The following is a 20530-nucleotide window of genomic DNA, read 5'->3' as shown; positions in this document are numbered from 1 at the left end:
CACACACACACACACACACACACACACACACACATACACACACATAACACACGCCCGCACACACCATCTCTAGCGCATCAACCTCGATGAGACTTTTAACCCTATCCGTACGCCTTGGGGTCATTTTGTATCCCAGGAGTTGTATTTTTCACATTTTTAAAGAATACTATACTTCTACTTCTAGTGCGAAGATCTCTTTCAAACTTTCAGTATTTATAAAAAGAATCATTTTGACAGACTGCTATGCAAAGCGTACGGATCGGATTAACGAGTAAATTTTCTCTTTGGAAAGTGTTGGTAAAGAATTCCCCACGTCGTATGGATACGATAGTAAAACACGACGTACGGACAGGGTTAAGTTTGAGACTGATGCCTGATTTCGTGATAGTGCCAACACTGGAAGCAACGTCGTACGAGAATAAACTGGTATATTATCGTGATAAAATGGAAATAGGCCAAATGATACGTGGGGCAGGCAAGGATGTGTCTAAAGTCCTTAAGAGTGGGTCAGACTGCACTTCATAACATTAGGCCTTTAATATGATGTTCTGTTTTCATTATAAGCACCGATAGACTTGTTGGAGGGCGACAATGACACACTGCCCTAATTTTATAATGTAGTACATCAGATCTTTTTAAAAAATATAAAAAAATTGGTAAGTGCTATACGGCGCTCGCAACTGCATATCATATTAGCGCGCGTTAGTATATTTATAATATATCTTATTGTTTTCTTTTTTCCTTATGATGGTTGTTTCTTTCTGTCTTTCTTGCTTCGTTCCAGTACTGAATGGCCTGTTTCGCGCCAGTGTGCTTCTTTTTACTCAGACTAAACAAACAGAAACAAGCACACACACACACACACACACACACACACACACACACACACACACACACACACACACACACACACACACACACACACTCCAGCACTTGATTGCTATCATCAATTTAACAACTAGCGTAAGTTTACCGTTTTAAAAGAATCGAATTTATTATTTTATAAAAGTTATGCCAGTACATGTACCGATAGCCGAAAGACAGCGAAAAATTTCATCACAATTTAAAATAATTACGTGGTTCCCATCAATGGGATTATCCCCTCAAAACAAACGCGTTTGTTTTCAGTTTCAGGCGATCGAGTCGAGCTATCGGCCCGACCCAGCTGTAGTGGGCACCCCGTCGGCGTGCACATAATATATCAGTGTACACAAATGTCAAAGAAAATTTATGTCCGGGTACAGATTTTAGTTGCATTTAAAAAAAAAATTTGTTTGCATGATGAAGCGGTCATTAACTTCGTGCGTGTGCATACCATAGACTTGATTCATATTATTAACATCCTAGATTAGACACTGTCATGGTTGCCGTTCTTTGACCTCAATTTTAAAAAAGGAAAAGACAAAAAACAACAACAACAACAACTACGCAGTACTAATTTAAGGCGCACCTTGAGCAAAGATTCATCTACTGCCAGTAGTAGAGAATCTTTGACAAGCGGATGATAAGAGAACGTCAGAAGTACGGTCGTGTTGCCACTCACCATGACTGACAACAAAGGGGGAATCCCTCTATGACGTCAAACAAGGTGCCTGCTACTATATATATCGGCCAGTGGCGTACTCCTGATGTTCTCTAATTAGGCTAACCGCTAGTGAATCTTTGACCCTTGTCTCTTGTGAGCGTGCGTGCAGGAAGGGAAAAAGACGCATCTCGAGACAGTCAAGTGCGCGCCAAGGACCTTGTACACATGTATAACATCCTTGGTGCGCGCGCAACCTCCCCCCCCCCCCCTTGCCCTTTCTAACAGTCCAATGATGAACCGGAAGTACGTCAGTATGCACAGTCTTGGATATTTTAGTATGCTATGTACAAGTCTGTGGTGAGGTGACGAATACACATTGACTCGCTTTCATGAATTCTGTTTGATTGCCATCACCAGTGTATTGTAAGTCGTGAACTTTGGGTTGTCATTCTATAAGAATTCTGCTTGTTTTAGTTATCAGTTGAAGAAATGGTCAGTGTTCCTGTATGTTCCCCAGAAATTAAAGGATGAGGAATTTAAAACACACACTACTAGATCTATCCCTGGTTATCCCACGACTTCAATCATCTGACAGCGAAAGAAAAAACACTGTAAATTGATGCTGACGTAAGCACATAAATTCATTTTGCTGTATTTGATGATATATTCAAATTTAGTCTTTCATTAATGGACATTTCTAAACTGAATTTAACGTGAAATTGTAGGCTAAGACTTTTCATTCGGAGCAACGCCGTGGAAATACACACCCCTCATCGTTCTTTGTTGTGGAGTTAATCTAAAAACTTGGATTCGTAGTAGTGGTTGGGGGTCAGATTGACATTCTACAGAAGTATAAATTGACAAAGTGCCTTGTCAGGAGACCAGTAAGTACAGGTCCAGAGAAGGCTCGTTCAGAGAATTGGCGCTGGTGTATTCTATGTGTTTCTCGTGGTCCTGACAATGTCAATCTATGACTGACGCTGCAGTAACTATTAACGTGTACGTGTAGATAGATCTCTCTACAACTGAAAGGGAAAATTATTTTAGTATCATCACTTGTGTGAGGCTGCGGCAGGGTTGTTCCAGTGGCAGTGGGTGGGGGCCATTGTTCTTCTTCTTATTACGTAATTATGACTTGTCGTTTTTTATCGTCAAATTCATCACGTGAATAGATCTTGAGATCTAATCTAAGATCTAATGAGTTCTATGATGATGATTAGATCTAGAGATCTAGATTTATAGCCTATAAACTATACAATTTTGTAATTTTTCCCCTTTCACTCCTACTCAGGCCTCAGGCCTACTCTTGACTGCTGCAGACGCAGGCAGTGTACTGTGAGTGTGAGGGATGCTCAGATTTTTGTTGATCGTTTTTTGGCTGCAAATGTAACACATCTAGAGATCAAGATATCTAGATCTAGATCTATGGCCATTAAAGCCACCATAAACCAACTGTTTTCTCTTCTGAAAATTTTGTAGATCTAGAATCTAGATCTACCTCTTAGACTTGGAAAACATTATGTTCATGGCTCATCATCGGGAATTACAGCCTTTTTTTCAAAGCGACTATTTCTCCGAATGTTTGGAGAAATGATGCCGATCTTTATTTCTCCGAAGGGTTTCCGGCTTCCGGTCTCGTGATTTTTTGCCTATTTGTGAGAGTTCGGCACCAACTTTCATTCTGCCATGCTGCGAGGTCTGGGAAGGAGCCAATTTTTGGGTCTTGATCTAGATCTAGATCTATTTCAATTTTCAAGAGCTAGTCTAGAGATTTTTAGATGAGTAAAAACGTGAAAAAGAAAGGATTCACAACAGAATGAAATCAAAATTAGATTAGGTGCTTTTTCGGTAGTTCCCACCCCCCTAATTTGAGCCTGACCTACATAGAATCTAGATCCTATACGTTTGATGCACGGCAAGCTAAGATATCAAACCTAACAACTTCAAAACATTAAATTGTGGTAAAATTCAAAGGGGCCCCCCTGAAACCCCCCTACTTTTGGGGCGAAAACCGGCGAATAGCAGTTGCGGGGTGGGAACAACCGAAAAAACGCCCAAAATTAGAACAGTCCATAAACGACCACAAAAATTAACAAATAACTTAAGGGCGTGTGTCCACCTGTCCGAAGAAATTGGCTGTTTTAACCCTAAGTGTGCGTAATTCCCCCAAAAAAGTACAGGATATTACATGTAAATTATGGAATCACACTCAAGGGGCCTGCCAGTGTCAGTACATGAAATCTGTTTTGGTGGAACGCTCTAACATATAACACATTTAAATCTAGATCTATGTGTAATAATTTAGAATCTAATGAAGGTAGGAACATCAAATTAAATGACGTTACACTATACAACATTCCCCCCCCCCCCTTTCCCCAACAAAAAAAAAATTAATAGAAAAACAACACATCAGAACAATAACAGGAAAAAAAAATTACTCACCAACAAAATAAAACGCGACAAAGACTTGAAAGAGGGAAACATTTGATAAAAGAGGAACAGCAATACAAATCGTATGTAACTGTAACGTATTCAACAAATCAACGTGGTGACAAGTGAGAAAGAGACGAAGTGAAGCTATGTGTGAACTTTATTTCAAAAGTAAAGAGGTTCAGTTTCTTTCTTTTTTTAAATTTTAAATTTGACTTTTAATCCCCGATTCGGGGACCAAAAAATGCCCCAAAAATTTAGCCACGATTGATAAGTCGCGGCCGCGACAAACGCAATCTATGCTTGTTCTATGTGTTGTTATCAATAACCCTCCATAGATCTAGATCTAGATCTAGATAGCACACGAGTAAACACAACACATTAATTTTAAGAGCAGCACCCTTCATAGGCAACACGTCATATCTGTAGCGAAAAACTGTTTGGAACTGTAGCATTTCTTATATAAATATTTACTGCGGACATTTTTTGGACCGATTGAACCATATTGTATATGAACAATCTTTGGTAGGCCTATAAATAATATAATTATAGATCTATATCCGAAATTTGCGGGAAAGGATGTTATTTCAGAGCGTTTGGAGAAATAGTGCCCAGCTTTATTTTCTCGAACGTTGGGAGAAAAAGTGCCCAGCTTTATTTTCCGGAACGTTCTGAGAAATAGTGCCGGCCTTCTTTTTTTCTCTGACATCACAAGTCACAAGATTTTGCCAAAATTGTTTTTGAGTTTTACACATAGATCTTGTCAGAGTTCCGTGATAAATAATCAAATTAGTCAATTTTACTTTCACTCCTGCTGCATGCATGCGGAATGAGAGAGCTGTCCGTACTTTTGTTGGGGGTCAAACCGCCATGATTTTAGCTGCAATAGCAATGGCCACTAAATGGGTCACAAGTCCATTGTTTTCAGGAAAATTTCATACCCATCTTACTAATGCTCTCCCCGTCGTTTTATATGCAAAAACATTTTGAACTGAAATTATGCAAACTGAGCCCAAAAATGCGAAATTATGCGATTTTATTAATATTTTAACAAAGAATGATAAAGGAAAATAATCAGAAATTATGCAAAAAGTGATCAAATTTTGTTAAATTTTGCAGGGTGCATAAAACCTCGGGGACAGATAATGGTAAGATTGAACTTTGGTGGACTCAACACGGAATGAAGCCGGAATTACTTTTGAGCCTCGCTGTGCAATGTCATACACTAACTATTTTTTAAAGTTCCTGGTCCACTTTTCTTTTCTTTGTTCTCATTTATAAAAATTTATTCATTTTACTTTTGTGGGTTTTTTAAATTCTTGTTGTTTCCAGGGGCAACCCCCCCTGAATCCCCCCACTGTTGTTATCAGTGCACATTTATAAACTTGTCTGCCAAAGTTTAATTCGGCCCACCTAATTGGAAAACATCAAGTTGGGAATTTACGGGGTGTCCTAAAATTTACTGAAAACTGCGATAGTATGTGACTGTTTGAGCACTTGTGAAATGGCAAATACGCTCTACATGACATGCTTCCCAGGAAGCCAAAAGAATGTTTCTGAGTGTTCTAGTGTCTGCTGGGATGATGTTAAATATTGGTTGCAGGGCAAAGGGTATGTGCTTGTGGGCTTGTAGTAAAAGTAAAGTTGTTCTACTGCATTCGATCCGGACTATGGGGATTGCCTTGTTAGTGAAACAACGTCCAGGGGGCCTTCAGCATATTGTGGTAGGGTGGCCTGTTCCTTTCCATGCCACCTTTACTTCACTTTAGAACTCGAAGCCAGGTACCCAGGAGACGAGCACACTAACCACTCCGCTACCGCTTGTAGTATAGTAGTAAAATGTTGCAGGTCTAATACTGTGGACACGGTAGTTGACTATTTTCTCTCTTGAGTGTACTGAGTATAACTGTATATAGTGTGTAGAGGCCCATATTTATGAATGGACAGAAAAGTGTTGCCTGTCCAGACCATCAATGATTTATTTATAGAGGCACCAGCCATCCATGTCCAGGTGCTCTTTTAGCCTCTTTTTCCTGTATTCGGATTAATAATATCTTTTTGCCAATTTATTGGTTCCGTTTCTATGTACCCCATATCTATGGTTCTCAACCTGGAAATCGCCTATAATTCGCTGTAATTGCCTCCCCTGTGTTACTTCACTTAGAGTCATTTATTTAAAACAAATTTTTAAGAATCATTCTTTGACTTTGAAACTTTTTGCTGTTTTTTATGTACCACTTGTTTCAGTCAACTGCAGGATTTGATCTTCAGATTATAAAGTTTTTACATTTTTATATCCACAGCTTTAAAAGTCAAAGCGGATAACAGCCAAGATGTTGTTTTGTGAAAATGGCACCGAGTGGTCGCACGTTTGGGTGGAGAAAGGCATCAGCCGCTGCTTCTACGAGTCAACTTCGTCTGGGATCTTACTTATTTTCATTTGCTTAACCGGTGCCATTCAGTGCACAGTGTTCAGCAAGTATGCCGTGTACATTGACCCTCGGCGAGTCTTGAAGTCCTGGGGCTATGTTGTTCAGGTGATGTGAACTAACAATGTTTAAATGTTTTAGAGGTGTTCTTCCAAGATTGCTTACGATTTTGTTTTATATATGGGCCATTCCTATATTTCCAAAGTCCTCCAAATCTCTCCCCTCCCCCCCTTCCCCAGAGCTTTTTCCAAAATTGTTGACCTGAATACATTAAGTTGTGGATTTTAACCAATTTCACATATTCAGTAGTATTTATTTTGATCTTTTTAATTGAAAAACTCTAATTTCTCAGAAATTGTCAATTTGTGATGTTTGTCCTGCCATAGATTCAAAAAGAGAAGAAAGAAAGACAGAGAGACATGAGTATCTATGTTATCCCTCTCGTGTATAAGTGAGGCACCGTGTTGAAACCAGGCTCTCGTCAAAATAATGCAATCGGAGAAACAGGCTTTTTCCGCCAATTTGAAATTTTTTATCAATTTTTGTATTTTGACTTAACCTCTTGTACGTCCATATAAAAGCACACTCTCATATGAATTTTACTGAAAACCATTGATTAAAAACTCAAAATGTGTCAGTTTTCAAAGACTCTTTAGCTATTACAGTTACCAAACTTTGGCGGCCATTTTTGTCGCTAATTGAAACACTGAAAAATGGCGACCTCACCTCCTTCACTCGCACATATCTTAAGTTCTATTCAAGATAAATTGATGCTTATTTCAGTGGAAGCTAGGCAAATAAATCAGCTTTCAGATGATACCTATTTAAATAACTCCATATGCCCAAAAATTGACAAGCGCCTGATTCCACCGCTTCATGACACATATTTATTCAAATATTCACTAACTATCACGGTAGTCACCGTACTGTACCTAACTCTTTTTTAATCACGGGACGTAAGCGCCCCGTATACCATGGGCTTTTGGTTAATGTTACTCACTTCGGGGATCAACATAAAAAGTCAGACACTACACCCGGGCTCATTATTAGAATGCTTACTGTCGTGTCTGTTCGTCTCTCCAGTTTACAGTCGTGTGTGTATACTAACATTACACTAACTAGCTTGGAAATGAATGTTTTCTCTCTTGGTTCCAAATTAATCTTAAGCTAGTGATTGAGAAATTGGATGCAATTGATTTCCTGTTTCACCTTGTGATGTTACTTTCTTGAGCCTACATCAATCAGTGTGTTGCTAGCGGGTGCTCTGGTGCGGTTTTCTCCTTCTTTCCAATGAAACATTTGTTGTCCTTATCTGATCTCCCCTCCTTGTTTTCTGTGTTTGTTAGTCTCTTTTTGTAACACCTCTAATTTTCAGCACTTTTGATGACTTTATTGTGTTGCAAGCATTGTAAAACTAAAAAAGAAAAGCCCCCCCCCCTCTCCCATCAGACGTGGTTTAACAGTGTTCAATTTTCAAAGAGGCGTCGTGTGTGGATGGTTTGCGGGTGCTCTTGTGTGGTTTGCCCCTTCTTTCTTATCAAACATATCGTCCTTGTCTCTCCTCCTTTTTTTGTGTTTGTTAATCTCTTGTAACACCTCTAACCTTCGGCACTTATATTACCTTATTGTGTTTGCAAGTGCCGCAAAACTCTTACTTAATTAAACTTAAGACCGGGTGGAAGCCCATATGTACTAGATGATCTCAGTTGTGTTAAGGGGGGGGGTTAAAAATTAAAAACACCCAGATTTTTTATTTTAGGGGGGGGAAAGAAAAGTATTCACAATGTTCACTGTGGGTGGTTGGCAGGTGCTCTGGTGTAATTTGCTCCTTCTTTCCTATAAAAAATCTATCAGCTCTTATTGACACGGTCTTTATCTCCCCTCCTTCTTTTTTGTGTATGTTACTCTCCTGTAACACTTCTAGTCTTCGGCACTTATATGACTTTAAAACTCTTAATAAAACGAAACAATGTTCACTCCTATCCCCTGTAGGTGCTGCTCACGATGCTACTGATGCTGGAGGCGTTGGTTCACATGGTGCTTTTTGACGTGTATCTGAGGGAACGGATTCTTTTGGGGTACCAGGTGAGTGAGAGCTGTGATCAGTGTGTTTATTTATAGACTTCTTCCATTATCTCTCTCATGTATATGTGAGGCAGCATGTTGAAACCAGGCTCTCGTCAAAATAATGCAATCGGAGAAATGGGCATTTTCCCGCCAGTTTGAAGTTTTTAATCAATTTTTGTTTTTGTCTTAACCATTTGTATGTCCATATAAAAACACACTCTCATGTGAATTTTACTGAAAACCATTGATTAAAGGCACAAAATGTGTCAGTTTTCAGTTTTCAAAGACTCTTTAGCTATTACAGTTACCAAACTTTGGCGGCCATTTTCTCGCTAATTTAAACACTGAAAAATGGCGACCTCACCTCCTTCACTCGCACATATCTTAAATTCTATTCAAGATAAATTGATGCTTTTTTCAGTGGAGGCTAGGCAAATAAATCAGCTTGTCTTTGAGTTCTTGGCTAACTGATCACAAAAAATTGAAGAGATATCAGTTGCGAAATGGCAAATTGTATGAGCTATCTGTGATTTCGAGTTTTTTGTGTTCGTGTTATCTGCGCCTGACTGTGCAATTCTATTCGTTTATTCTTTTGGTCAGAACACAACGTTTTATGTTATCGTTGTACATTGTATTGTATTGTAAAACGCTCTGAGCCTGTCTACTTTAATCAGGGTTGAGTGCTATACTATAAATGTCATTTATTATTATTATGTACCAGTGGGTGGTTGGCAGGTGCTCTGGTGTTGTTTGCTTCTTCTTTCTTATCAAACATCTATCGCCCTTATCTCCCCTCCTTCTTTTTTATGTTTGTTACTCTCTTGTAACACCTCTAATCTTCGGCACTTATATGTTAATGTTGTACATTGTATTGTATTGTAAAGCGCTCAGAGCCTGTGTACTTTAATCTGGGTAGAGTGCTACATATTATAAATGTCATTTATTATTATTTATATCATTATTATTCTGTACCGCCAGGTGTTTGAAGCGTTTGCTCTGGTGTGGTTTGCTTCTTCTTTCTTATCAAACGTCTATCGTCCTTATCTCTCCTTCTTTTTTGTGTTTGTTACTCTCTTGTAGCACCTAATGGCACTTATATGTCCTTATTGTGTTGCAAGTGCCGTAAAACACTTACTAAAACTAACTGTGTACTTTAATCAGGGTTGAGTGTTATATTTTAAATATCATTTATTATTATTATTAATATTATTATTCTGTACCGCCAGGTGTTTGAAGCGTGTGCTCTCATCATGGCGTGCATCGTGTCGCTGTGGCTCCTGGCTCTGGAGAAGCGCAGCATGCTCCCCACTACGCCGTCGCGCGGCCAGGGAATCGTGCTGCTCATGTTCTGGGGCCTGTTCCTCATACGGGAGACGCTCTTCTTTGTGTCCTGGAACGACCCTGCCTGGTGGTGGCAGCTCGAGACGTGAGTGGCAACTGTACAATAAGATAGAGATAGAGATAAGACGATACTTTATACTATAAGAAAATACGTTATTGTCCCAGGGGAAAGAAGCTAGATAATGAAAGATAATACTTTATATAGGATAATCTTCTATATAAGATAATACTTTATATAAGATGATACTTTCTATAATATAATACTTTATATAAGATGATTCTTTATTGTCCTATGGGAAATAAGCTAGATAATGAAGGATAATACTTTATATAGGATAATACTTTATATAGGATAATACTTTATATAAGATAATACTTTATAATATAAGTTAATACTTAATTGTCCCAGAGGTGAAATAGAATAAGGTAAGTTTAGATAATACTTTGTTTGACACAAAACAGTCATTTAGTGATGAAAAATCAAGGAGGCAGAGATAGAAACATCAGACTGACAAAATTCCTTTTTAATATTTAGAAAAAAAGAAAACAGGATCTACCAGTGACTCCCTCCAACCCTCTTCGTGTAATGGTGAAATGCAGTAACATTTTTTTAATGATATGTTTTACTGATAGCGCTCTTCCACTGTAAAATGGAGATAATTTTTAATTGATTTGTTTTACTGATAGCACTCTTCCACTGCTTGTGTTTCTTTCCAGACAATATGATGAGGTGGAGTTCGGCCTGTTCATCCTGCGTTTTGTGTTGGTCCTGTGTTTACTCATCCTCGGCTTTGTGGGGCCGTCGGTCCAAAGATCAATTTTCACAGCGCTGTCTTCAGATGAAGAGGTAAGAAAAGATACACCTTTATTGTCCAGATCCTGGCACTTTGGTTTGGTGTTTCACCACGTACACATATATACACACACATGCATACGCACACATGCACACACACGCACACATACTGACACACACACACACACACACACAAACATGCTCACACACACACACACAAACTTGCACACTCACACAAACATGCACAGAGACATACACACACAGACTCACACACACGTACACATGTATAATATCTGGACGCTATTTTCATATCTCTTGATAAATATGAATTAACGTTGTATAATCATCACTTTGTTCAGTATTATTTTTTTTTTTTTGTTGAAAGATGAGATATTTCATTGAATTCTTGTATGTTATTGTTCATGTGTCATGTCTAAAGGGGCTTGATAGTTTTGCTCCTCTGTACTCTCTAGAGCTGACCAAAATTGGGTCGATAATGCTGTAAAACACCTACTCAATCAAATCCAATCAACTCTGTAGAGCCAAAACTACTGTGGTTGGCGGGTGCTCTGGTGTGGTTTGCTTCTTCTTTCCTGTCAAACATCTATCGTCCTAATCTTTCCTCCTTCATTTTTGTGTTTGTTACTCTCTTGTAACACCTCTAATATTCGACACTTATATGACCTTATTGTGTTGCAAGTGCGTAAGTGGGTGATTGGCAGGTGCTCTGATGTGGTTTGCTCCTTCTTTCCTATGAAACATCTATCGTCTTTATCTCCCCTTCTTCATTTTTATGTTTGTAACTCTTTTGTGACAACTCTAATCTACGGCACTTATATGACCTTATTGTGTTGCTAGCACTTTAAAAAACACTATCTAAAACACACGAAAAATCCACTGTATTCTGAAGATGTTTTTTGTGACTTTTGGGGTTGTTTTTTTATTTTTTATTTCAGAGCCAGTCCAGCAATAACTCTCAACAGAATCACTCAACGTGGAAGAACGTCATGAGCAAGATGAAACTGATGTTGCCGTACGTGTGGCCCAAAGGAAGTCCTCTGTTGCAGGTACTTTGTTGTCATGGGTGGTTGGCGGGTGTGAGAAAAAAACTTCTTATGTGAAGCCTTTTGTGATGTCTCATCATAATTTAGATACACACGGATAGTCCAGCGCAACAATCGTACACAGAAATCAGCAACCGACCGTGTTGGATGTTTATGACACTACTGAATCATGACTTTTTATCGCTCATCCTGAAGAGTGCTAAATTAATGAATTCAAACAAGGAGACATAACTACGGCAATTAACAATAGCGAACCAAACAGAGTTATTGCTCATGTAACAGATATTACAGAGATGTATTACACCTTTAGATAAAGATTGGATTTACAAGTGATCCGTTCATATGTTAATACATGATGTATATTTGATTTTGGAAAATTTTGTTCACTCTCTTTTCAGGTCACTGTTTTCCTTTGTCTCATTCTTCTTGGCGCAGGGAGAGTGGTCAATGTCTTTGTTCCCATATACAGTAAACTGATTGGTACGAAGAGTTTCCTTTCTTCTTTCACTCATAACTGTTTGGAGTAAGTTAAATCTTAAACATAAAATGACAAATCATGCCAAAGTCTTTGTTCCCATATACAGTCAAATGATTGGTACGAGAGTTTCATTTCTTCTTTCACATATAACTGTTTGGAGTAAGTTAAATCTTAAACACAAAATGACAAGTCATACCAATGTCTTTTTTCCCATAAACAGTCAACTGATTGGTACGAGAGTTTCATTTCTTCTTTCACATATAACTGTTTGGAGTAAGTTAAATCTTAAACACAAAATGACCCTCTTCGTGTAATGGTGAAATGCAGTAACATTTTTTTAATGATATGTTTTACTGATAGCGCTCTTCCACTGTAAAATGGAGATAATTTTTAATTGATTTGTTTTACTGATAGCACTCTTCCACTGCTTGTGTTTCTTTCCAGACAATATGATGAGGTGGAGTTCGGCCTGTTCATCCTGCGTTTTGTGTTGGTCCTGTGTTTACTCATCCTCGGCTTTGTGGGGCCGTCGGTCCAAAGATCAATTTTCACAGCGCTGTCTTCAGATGAAGAGGTAAGAAAAGATACACCTTTATTGTCCAGATCCTGGCACTTTGGTTTGGTGTTTCACCACGTACACATATATACACACACATGCATACGCGTACATGCACACACACGCACACATACTGACACACACACACACACACACACAAACATGCTCACACACACACACACAAACTTGCACACTCACACAAACATGCACAGAGACATACACACACAGACTCACACACACGTACACATGTATAATATCTGGACGCTATTTTCATATCTCTTGATAAATATGAATAAACGTTGTATAATCATCACTTTGTTCAGTATTTTTTTTTTTTTTCTGTTGAAAGATGAGATATTTCATTGAATTCTTGTATGTTATTGTTCATGTGTCATGTCTAAAGGGGCTTGATAGTTTTGCTCCTCTGTACTCTCTAGAGCTGACCAAAATTGGGTTGATAATGCTGTAAAACACCTACTCAATCAAATCCAATCAACTCTGTAGAGCCAAAACTACTGTGGTTGGCGGGTGCTCTGGTGTGGTTTGCTCCTTCTTTCCTGTCAAACATCTATCGTCCTAATCTTTCCTCCTTCATTTTTGTGTTTGTTACTCTCTTGTAACACCTCTAATATTCGACACTTATATGACCTTATTGTGTTGCAAGTGCCGTAAGTGGGTGATTGGCAGGTGCTCTGATGTGGTTTGCTCCTTCTTTCCTATGAAACATCTATCGTCTTTATCTCCCCTTTTTCATTTTTATTTTTGTAACTCTTTTGTGACAACTCTAATCTACGGCACTTATATGACCTTATTGTGTTGCTAGCACCTTAAAAAACACTATCTAAAACACACGAAAAATCCACTGTATTCTGAAGATGTTTTTTGTGACTTTTGGGGTTGTTGTTTTTTTTTTTTATTTCAGAGCCAGTCCAGCAATAACTCTCAACAGAATCACTCGACGTGGAAGAACGTCATGAGCAAGATGAAACTGATGTTGCCGTACGTGTGGCCCAAAGGAAGTCCTCTGTTGCAGGTACTTTGTTGTCATGGGTGGTTGGCGGGTGTGAGAAAAAAACTTCTTATGTGAAGCCTTTTGTGATGTCTCATCATAATTTAGATACACACGGATAGTCCAGCGCAACAATCGTACACAGAAATCAGCAACCGACCGTGTTGGATGTTTATGACACTACTGAATCATGACTTTTTATCGCTCATCCTGAAGAGTGCTAAATTAATGAATTCAAACAAGGAGACATAACTACGGCAATTAACAATAGCGAACCAAACAGAGTTATTGCTCATGTAACAGATATTACAGAGATGTATTACACCTTTAGATAAAGATTGGATTTACAAGTGATCCGTTCATATGTTAATACATGATGTATATTTGATTTTGGAAAATTTTGTTCACTCTCTTTTCAGGTCACTGTTTTCCTTTGTCTCATTCTTCTTGGCGCAGGGAGAGTGGTCAATGTCTTTGTTCCCATATACAGTAAACTGATTGGTACGAAGAGTTTCCTTTCTTCTTTCACTCATAACTGTTTGGAGTAAGTTAAATCTTAAACATAAAATGACAAATCATGCCAAAGTCTTTGTTCCCATATACAGTCAAATGATTGGTACGAGAGTTTCATCTCTTCTTTCACATATAACTGTTTGGAGTAAGTTAAATCTTAAACACAAAATGACAAGTCATACCAATGTCTTTTTTCCCATAAACAGTCAACTGATTGGTACGAGAGTTTCATTTCTTCTTTCACATATAACTGTTACCCACTTTCAGCACTTTTTAAGGACCCGCGTGCGAGTGTTGAATTCCTGCGTGCTGTCGGCATGGCTGACCGTTTATGAAGCCACAGCGCCAGAAGAGAGAGAGACATATAACTGTTTTGAATATATCAAATGTGGGTGACACCTGTAATCTTCGGCACTTATATGATCTTATTGTGTTGCAAGTGCCGTAAAAACACTTACTAAAGCTAAAAAAAAACCTTTCTTCCAGTCAACAGTTTCACTTATGAGATATACTTTGGAAATAGCAATTACAGGGTCCGCCTTGATGTCATAGCTCTATTCTGGTACGCTTCTCTTTCTTCCAGTCAACAGCCTCACTTACGATAAAGAGTCTGAGCAGACCAGCCTTGAGTGGAGATGGGACTATATTCTCACTTTTGCTGCGCTGACGTTTCTGAAAGGCGGCGGCACAGGTTTGTACAATAAGAGAACAGATTTGTGAGATAAGATTGTTGTTGTTGTTTTCAAATCCCTTTAGCTGCGAGCATTTCACTCTTGGCAGCGCAATGCCTCCCTCAAGTAACCACATGTCCTTGTCATCTGGTCAACGCCAGAGTAAAGCAGGCGTGAGATAAGATAATTCTTTATTTATCCACATGTTGGCACGTTGGTTTAGTGTGTTTCACCATACATGCACACACACACACATGCACGCATGCTTACCTGTACACACATACTCTCTTACGCGTCTGTCTTCCACAATCTGTACGCATTATCATCATCATTGCTTTTCTCACCCAGCACCAGGGTATAGGCCACGGGTCAACACTTTCCACCTTTCTCTATTCTGGGCTAGCCTCTTGACGTTATTCCATGTTTTCCCACTTTTCTGTACCTCAATTTCTGTGGTTCTTTTCCAGGTTCCACGCATTCTTCCCCTTGATCTCTTGCCCTGTGGATTCCAATCCAAAACTTTCTTTGTTATGCAGCTGCCTGACTTCCTGAGAGTATGTCCAATCCATCACCACCGCCTTCTTCCTACCTCATCTCTGACTGGGATCTGTCTTGTTTTTCTCAACACTTCCTCGTTGATGACCCTGTCTGTCCGTCTGATACTCAGTAACTTTCTTAGACACTTGTTTAAGAAAACCTGGATCCTCTTTATTCAAGTCTGTGATGCGTTCCACGTCTCACATCCATACAGCAGGACTGACTTCACATTTGAATCTGTACGCATACACCCTTAATATATATGTGCACTCACAAATAGACCCACAGTCACAAGCATGTCATAAAAATAAGATAACACTGTAAGCAATAGTAATGTTTAACTCTGTGCCGTCACATCTCGCCGGTCGGCAATGTTTGCCTCTCAGTTTCTTTGGATTTTCCCCTAAATGCCTTTGCCTTTGATGGCAAGAGTTTTTATTATATGAGCTTTGTGATGGCTAAGTGTTAAGCTAGATACACGGTCAGTTTTCTGATAGTAACTCAATGGTGTTCTGGTAGTACATGCTGTAAAGGTCATAGAAATACTTATACAAATACAGTTGAACCTGCTGAAATGGCCACTTGTCCAAGACAGTCACCTGTGCAAACGAACAATCTCCCCCCCCCCCCCCCCCCCCAATGTGTTTTTTTCTATATGTGTCACAACGTGGATGAATCAGGCGCTCGTCAAAGTAATGAGATCGGAGAAATGGACATTTTTCCGTCCGTTGGGCAGTTTTATTGAATATTGCATTTTTGGCCGAGCACCTTTCATATCATTTAACACTTTGCCTCCTCATCTCGCCGATCGGCCATGTTTACCAACCTGTTTCTTTGGATTTTCCTCAAAATATGATGGCCAAGTGTTAAAAAACATATTCCTGCATGCATTTTACCGAAAAACATTGAAGAAAGGCACAAAAAATGTAAATTTGTAGTTTCCACGGATACCCAAGCTTTGGGAATCACCAAACTTTGGCGACCATTTTCTCAATAATTTTACCTCGGAAACCAGGCGTCCCCCACCTCCTTCAGTTGCGAATATCTCGACTCCTGTTCAACGTAGATGGGTACTTTCATCCTTAAATGCAGGACAAATGAATAGGCTAGGAGGTGATATCAATAAGTCCATATTCCCGAAAAATTGACGAGCGCCTGATTCCTCCGTGCCGTGACAGATTTAATGATAACACTTTCGAAGGCCTCCGCCTGTCGAAGACCAAGACAACCACTTTTCTCCTCGTCAAAGGGTGGTCGTCTTGGACAATTTCCCTGTGTGAGGCAGGGTGGTGAAATCAGGCGCTCCTCAAAATACAGAAATCGGAGAAACAGACATATTTCAGCCAGTTTGGACATTTTTATCGAATTTTTATTTTTTGGCTCTGCCTCTTCTATGTCCATTTATATAAAAACACATTTCCATGTGAATTTTACTGAAAAAAAATTGATGAAAGGCACAAAATATGTCATTTTTCTTTTTTTAAAGACTATTAAGCTGTTGGAGTTACCAAACTTTGGCGACCATTTTCTCATTAATTTCACCACTGAAACCATGCACCCTCACTTCCTTCAATCGCAAAAATCTTGAGTTCTGTTCAAGATAGACTGATATTTACTTCATTGGAAGAAAGACAAATAAATCAGCTTTCAGATAATACCAATAACTCCTCGTGCCCCGAAAATTGACGAGCTCCTGATTCCACCGCGTCGTGAAGCATTTTATTTTAAAGAGTTACAATTTTTGGACAGATGGAGATGGTCAAGTTACTGCACCATCGGTGAGGATGATCTAATCTAGTAAGGAGGAGAGAACAGCCGCGATTGATTATGTCTGTTCCTGACCTGGCACTTGAGAGAGAGTTGTAAATGAGAACAGTTTGTTGGTAGGCGATAGCTGTAGATATGCCATGTCATTTTCCAGAATCAATTTGCTTGTTTCGTTTTAATGTATGAATTTTCGTGAATGAGTAGTTTGTTTTTGTTGCTGTATTGTGAAGTCACTGTAGGCAATATGTTTGTAAATTTTATTGATGGGCCGTTGGGCTCGCAGAGGAAAAGTCCCGGGTTTGAAGTCCATCAAGGGTGTGAGGTTATGTCCCTGGGAAACGCACTTTACGCACAAATTTTCCTCCCATCACCGAGTTGGGAATAATTACCAGGCCAAAAGCACAAAAAGATCTTGTCAGTTTGTGTTTCAACGCCTAATTGGCTGCTTGTACTGACGCTGAGAAAGTTTCGGAGTGGTCTCAGGTCTGCTTGGCTAATGACATAGGTTGTAAAGCTCTCATAGCTTGCTATAGAGCGGGGATTTGCACTGTACTAAATTATGTTTGAAGAGCACAGGGGAAAAACTACTGTAGTCACAAACTGGAAATTGTGAGGGTACAATTTTAACAGCTTGTGGACTCATAAATTCATGTTTGTTTGACTGGTGGTGTATTGTTAAATGTTGGTAAATGGGAAATCTAACAACAACAATAATCAACCTACAGTTGAACAGAAATGAGTCAACAAGCGTTCACCATTAGTATCCTCGTGATTTTCAGGTTATGACAAAAGCCGTTTTTCCCCTGTAGTCTTCATTTATTCTTCTTAATGAATGCATGTTTGACTGCTTTTGGGTTGTTTTTGTTCCAGGTACCACTGGACTGTTGAACAACGTGAGGAGTCTTTTGTGGATTAAGGTTCAGCAGTTCACCACTCGCTCCATCCAGATCAAATTGTTCTCACATTTGCATAGGTAATGGAAGAGAGGAAATGCACTTTATTTACATTTCTCTAGGAAAAAAAATGGAATCAAAAGAAATTCACTTTATTTATGTTACTGTAGTGTCAAAATTTTAGAAAAAGAAATGCACTTTATTTTACCATCTATGAGACTTAAAACAATGGGTGAAAGGGCCTTTGAATACTGAGGCCCGGAGATCTAAAATGCTTTATCAAGTACTTTAAGAGAGATCAAATCGTTTGATTCATTCAAATGTCAGCTGAAGTCGTTTCGTATTTTTAAGTAATAAGATGAATATTTGGAGTGATTTTCTTTTAGTCAGAACACAACGTTTTATGTTACTGTTGTATTTGTACTGTATTGTCAAATGCTCAGAGCTTGTGTACTTTAATCAGTGTTAAGCGCTATATAAATGTCATTTATTATTATTATTACTTAATTTCTGTAACTTCAAAATGAAAAAAAGAAAAAGAAATGCACTTTATTTACATTTCCTCCATAATATGGAAATTAGAGACGGAAGGTATTCAAAGTGAATACGAAAACATCAGTGCTGGTCCCAGCTATGCTGGCCCTGTCTTGACTCTTTATTTCCAAAGGGGGTTAACCCATAATGTGGGGCCCTCTTTTAGTATGAAATCTAAAAGTGATGTATAATGGGTCTCAATATTCCACTATTTAGCTGATTTCCGCTACTGCCGTTTCCTCTGCTACTGGGAGGGGTACCTACTAGTAATGCGCCACCACTTTCTGTATATAATCAAGATTGTAAATATTTGGTAAATGGCTCTTTTACTAGAAATTGTTTTGCAAACCCTCAAATTGGTATGAAATAATCTTGCTTTTTTAAATTGATGGTTTTTATTTCAACATTTTAGGGTTAAACAGTTTAATAATAATAATAATAATGGGTGTCTTACGAAAATGGTTGTCTGTCGCGGTCGCGCGGAAAGTTCCTCCTTTTTTAACATTCTAAGTTAAGACCCATGTGTATACACCAAATCACTAAATTGGTCGTTAACCCCCTTCTTCGCCTCATGACTTACCTGGGTCCTCACGAAAATGTAATTTTTGGCTGTGATGTGAGCCGTATTATGTACGTCACGCAAGTTGACAAAATTTGCCGCGCCTGGTTACCTGTATGATCAGATGATACATGTTCGGCATGCTAATATTTGTATTTGTCTTTGCAGTCTCTCCCTGCGATGGCATCTGGGTCGAAAGACGGGCGAAGTTCTGAGGGTCATTGACAGAGGAACCAACAGCATCAACAGCTTGTTGAAGTGAGAAACGTACCAAAATGGCTTCCTTTGTTCTTTTGTTTTAGTAAAGGTTTTACGGCGCTCGCAACTGCATAAGGTATAAATATGAGCGCCAAGGGGTGGATGTCAACAGAGAAGTCCTTACAGGGAATCCGGCTTACTCTGCTCACCTCTCTAGCTTCATCCGCACAAAGTCTGCTTCGACTATGAAGGCACCCCAGAAGTAGCGGGTCACAAGAGTGTGACAAACATCCAAAAGAAGTGACAGATTTAACTTCAGGGAAGTGGAGAATGTTTCTGAGTGTTCTTGGATCCACTGGGGTGACAGTATAGATTGTAAAACACATAGAGCTTGCTGTTGAGTGGGGATATGTACGATACAAATGCTATTTATTCTTCTTTTTATTACTATTATTATTATTTTATTACTATTATTATTTTGAATTTTTGTGTGTTTTTTTTTTTTTTTTTCTGGTCTTTATTAATATTATCAATATTCTTGTGAGTGTTGATATTTGGGCTTTGGAATTTTGAGTCACTCTCTATACAATTATGAATTGCTCTTGATCCTCTATTTTCCAAAGTCTGTTGGGGCTGGAATCTTGCTTAATTAAGTCATTACTGTTTTAAAGTTTGAACTGAAATGGCTGCTCAACGTGTTATCATTGTGCTTTTTTTTTCTCGCACAAAATAAAATATTTTCCTCTGTCCTCAGTTATTTGGTCTTCCAAATCTTCCCAACAATCGCTGACATCATCATCGCCATTGTGTACTTCGTGACCTTCTTCAACTACTTGTTTGGAATCATTGTCTTCATCAGTATGGCTTTCTACTTGGGTGAGTGGATTTCTTTTCTCCATTTTTTTTCTCCCTTTTTTAAAACTGAAATAGGTTGTTATAGTTTATGGTTTATTTTTATATCACTGCCTAAGTTTGGGTCACTTTTTTTTTGCTTTCTTCACTTTGTGAAAGGAATTTGGTTTCTGCATTTATCTTAAAGGCTTGAAGTACTATAAACCAAAGACCTTTTTAAAAATAAACGATTCCTCCTTTCTGTTTAGGTTATCCCTTCTCTTTGGTTTTTTAAAAGTTTCTCTCTCTCTCTCTCTCTCTCTCTCTCTCTCTCT

General features: G+C 38.7%; 1 protein-coding gene across 4 annotated transcripts in view; it reads left to right on the top strand.

Moving 5' to 3' along the window:
- Nucleotides 1-1869: 1869 nt before the first annotated feature.
- The window catches only part of LOC101857877 (ATP-binding cassette sub-family B member 6, mitochondrial), a 36471-nt gene continuing 17810 nt past the window's right edge, over nucleotides 1870-20530 (top strand). Inside the window, exons 1-11 of one of the 4 annotated variants that reach the window (XM_035969895.1) lie at nucleotides 1870-1948; nucleotides 6259-6492; nucleotides 8377-8469; nucleotides 9678-9877; nucleotides 10510-10639; nucleotides 11542-11652; nucleotides 12048-12129; nucleotides 14789-14896; nucleotides 18051-18153; nucleotides 19335-19424; nucleotides 20119-20240. In XM_035969895.1, coding sequence (XP_035825788.1) covers nucleotides 6289-6492; nucleotides 8377-8469; nucleotides 9678-9877; nucleotides 10510-10639; nucleotides 11542-11652; nucleotides 12048-12129; nucleotides 14789-14896; nucleotides 18051-18153; nucleotides 19335-19424; nucleotides 20119-20240 — 1243 coding nt within the window. In that variant the 5' untranslated portion in view covers nucleotides 1870-1948; nucleotides 6259-6288. The other 3 variants (XM_035969897.1, XM_013082775.2, XM_035969896.1) reach the window with 3 other exon arrangements.

This window comes from Aplysia californica, unplaced genomic scaffold (assembly GCF_000002075.1).
Source record: "Aplysia californica isolate F4 #8 unplaced genomic scaffold, AplCal3.0 scaffold00193, whole genome shotgun sequence".
Lineage (NCBI taxonomy): Eukaryota > Metazoa > Mollusca > Gastropoda > Aplysiida > Aplysiidae > Aplysia > Aplysia californica.
The sequence above is the reverse complement of the archived record's forward strand: the minus strand, read 5'-3'. Positions and strand labels throughout refer to the sequence as shown.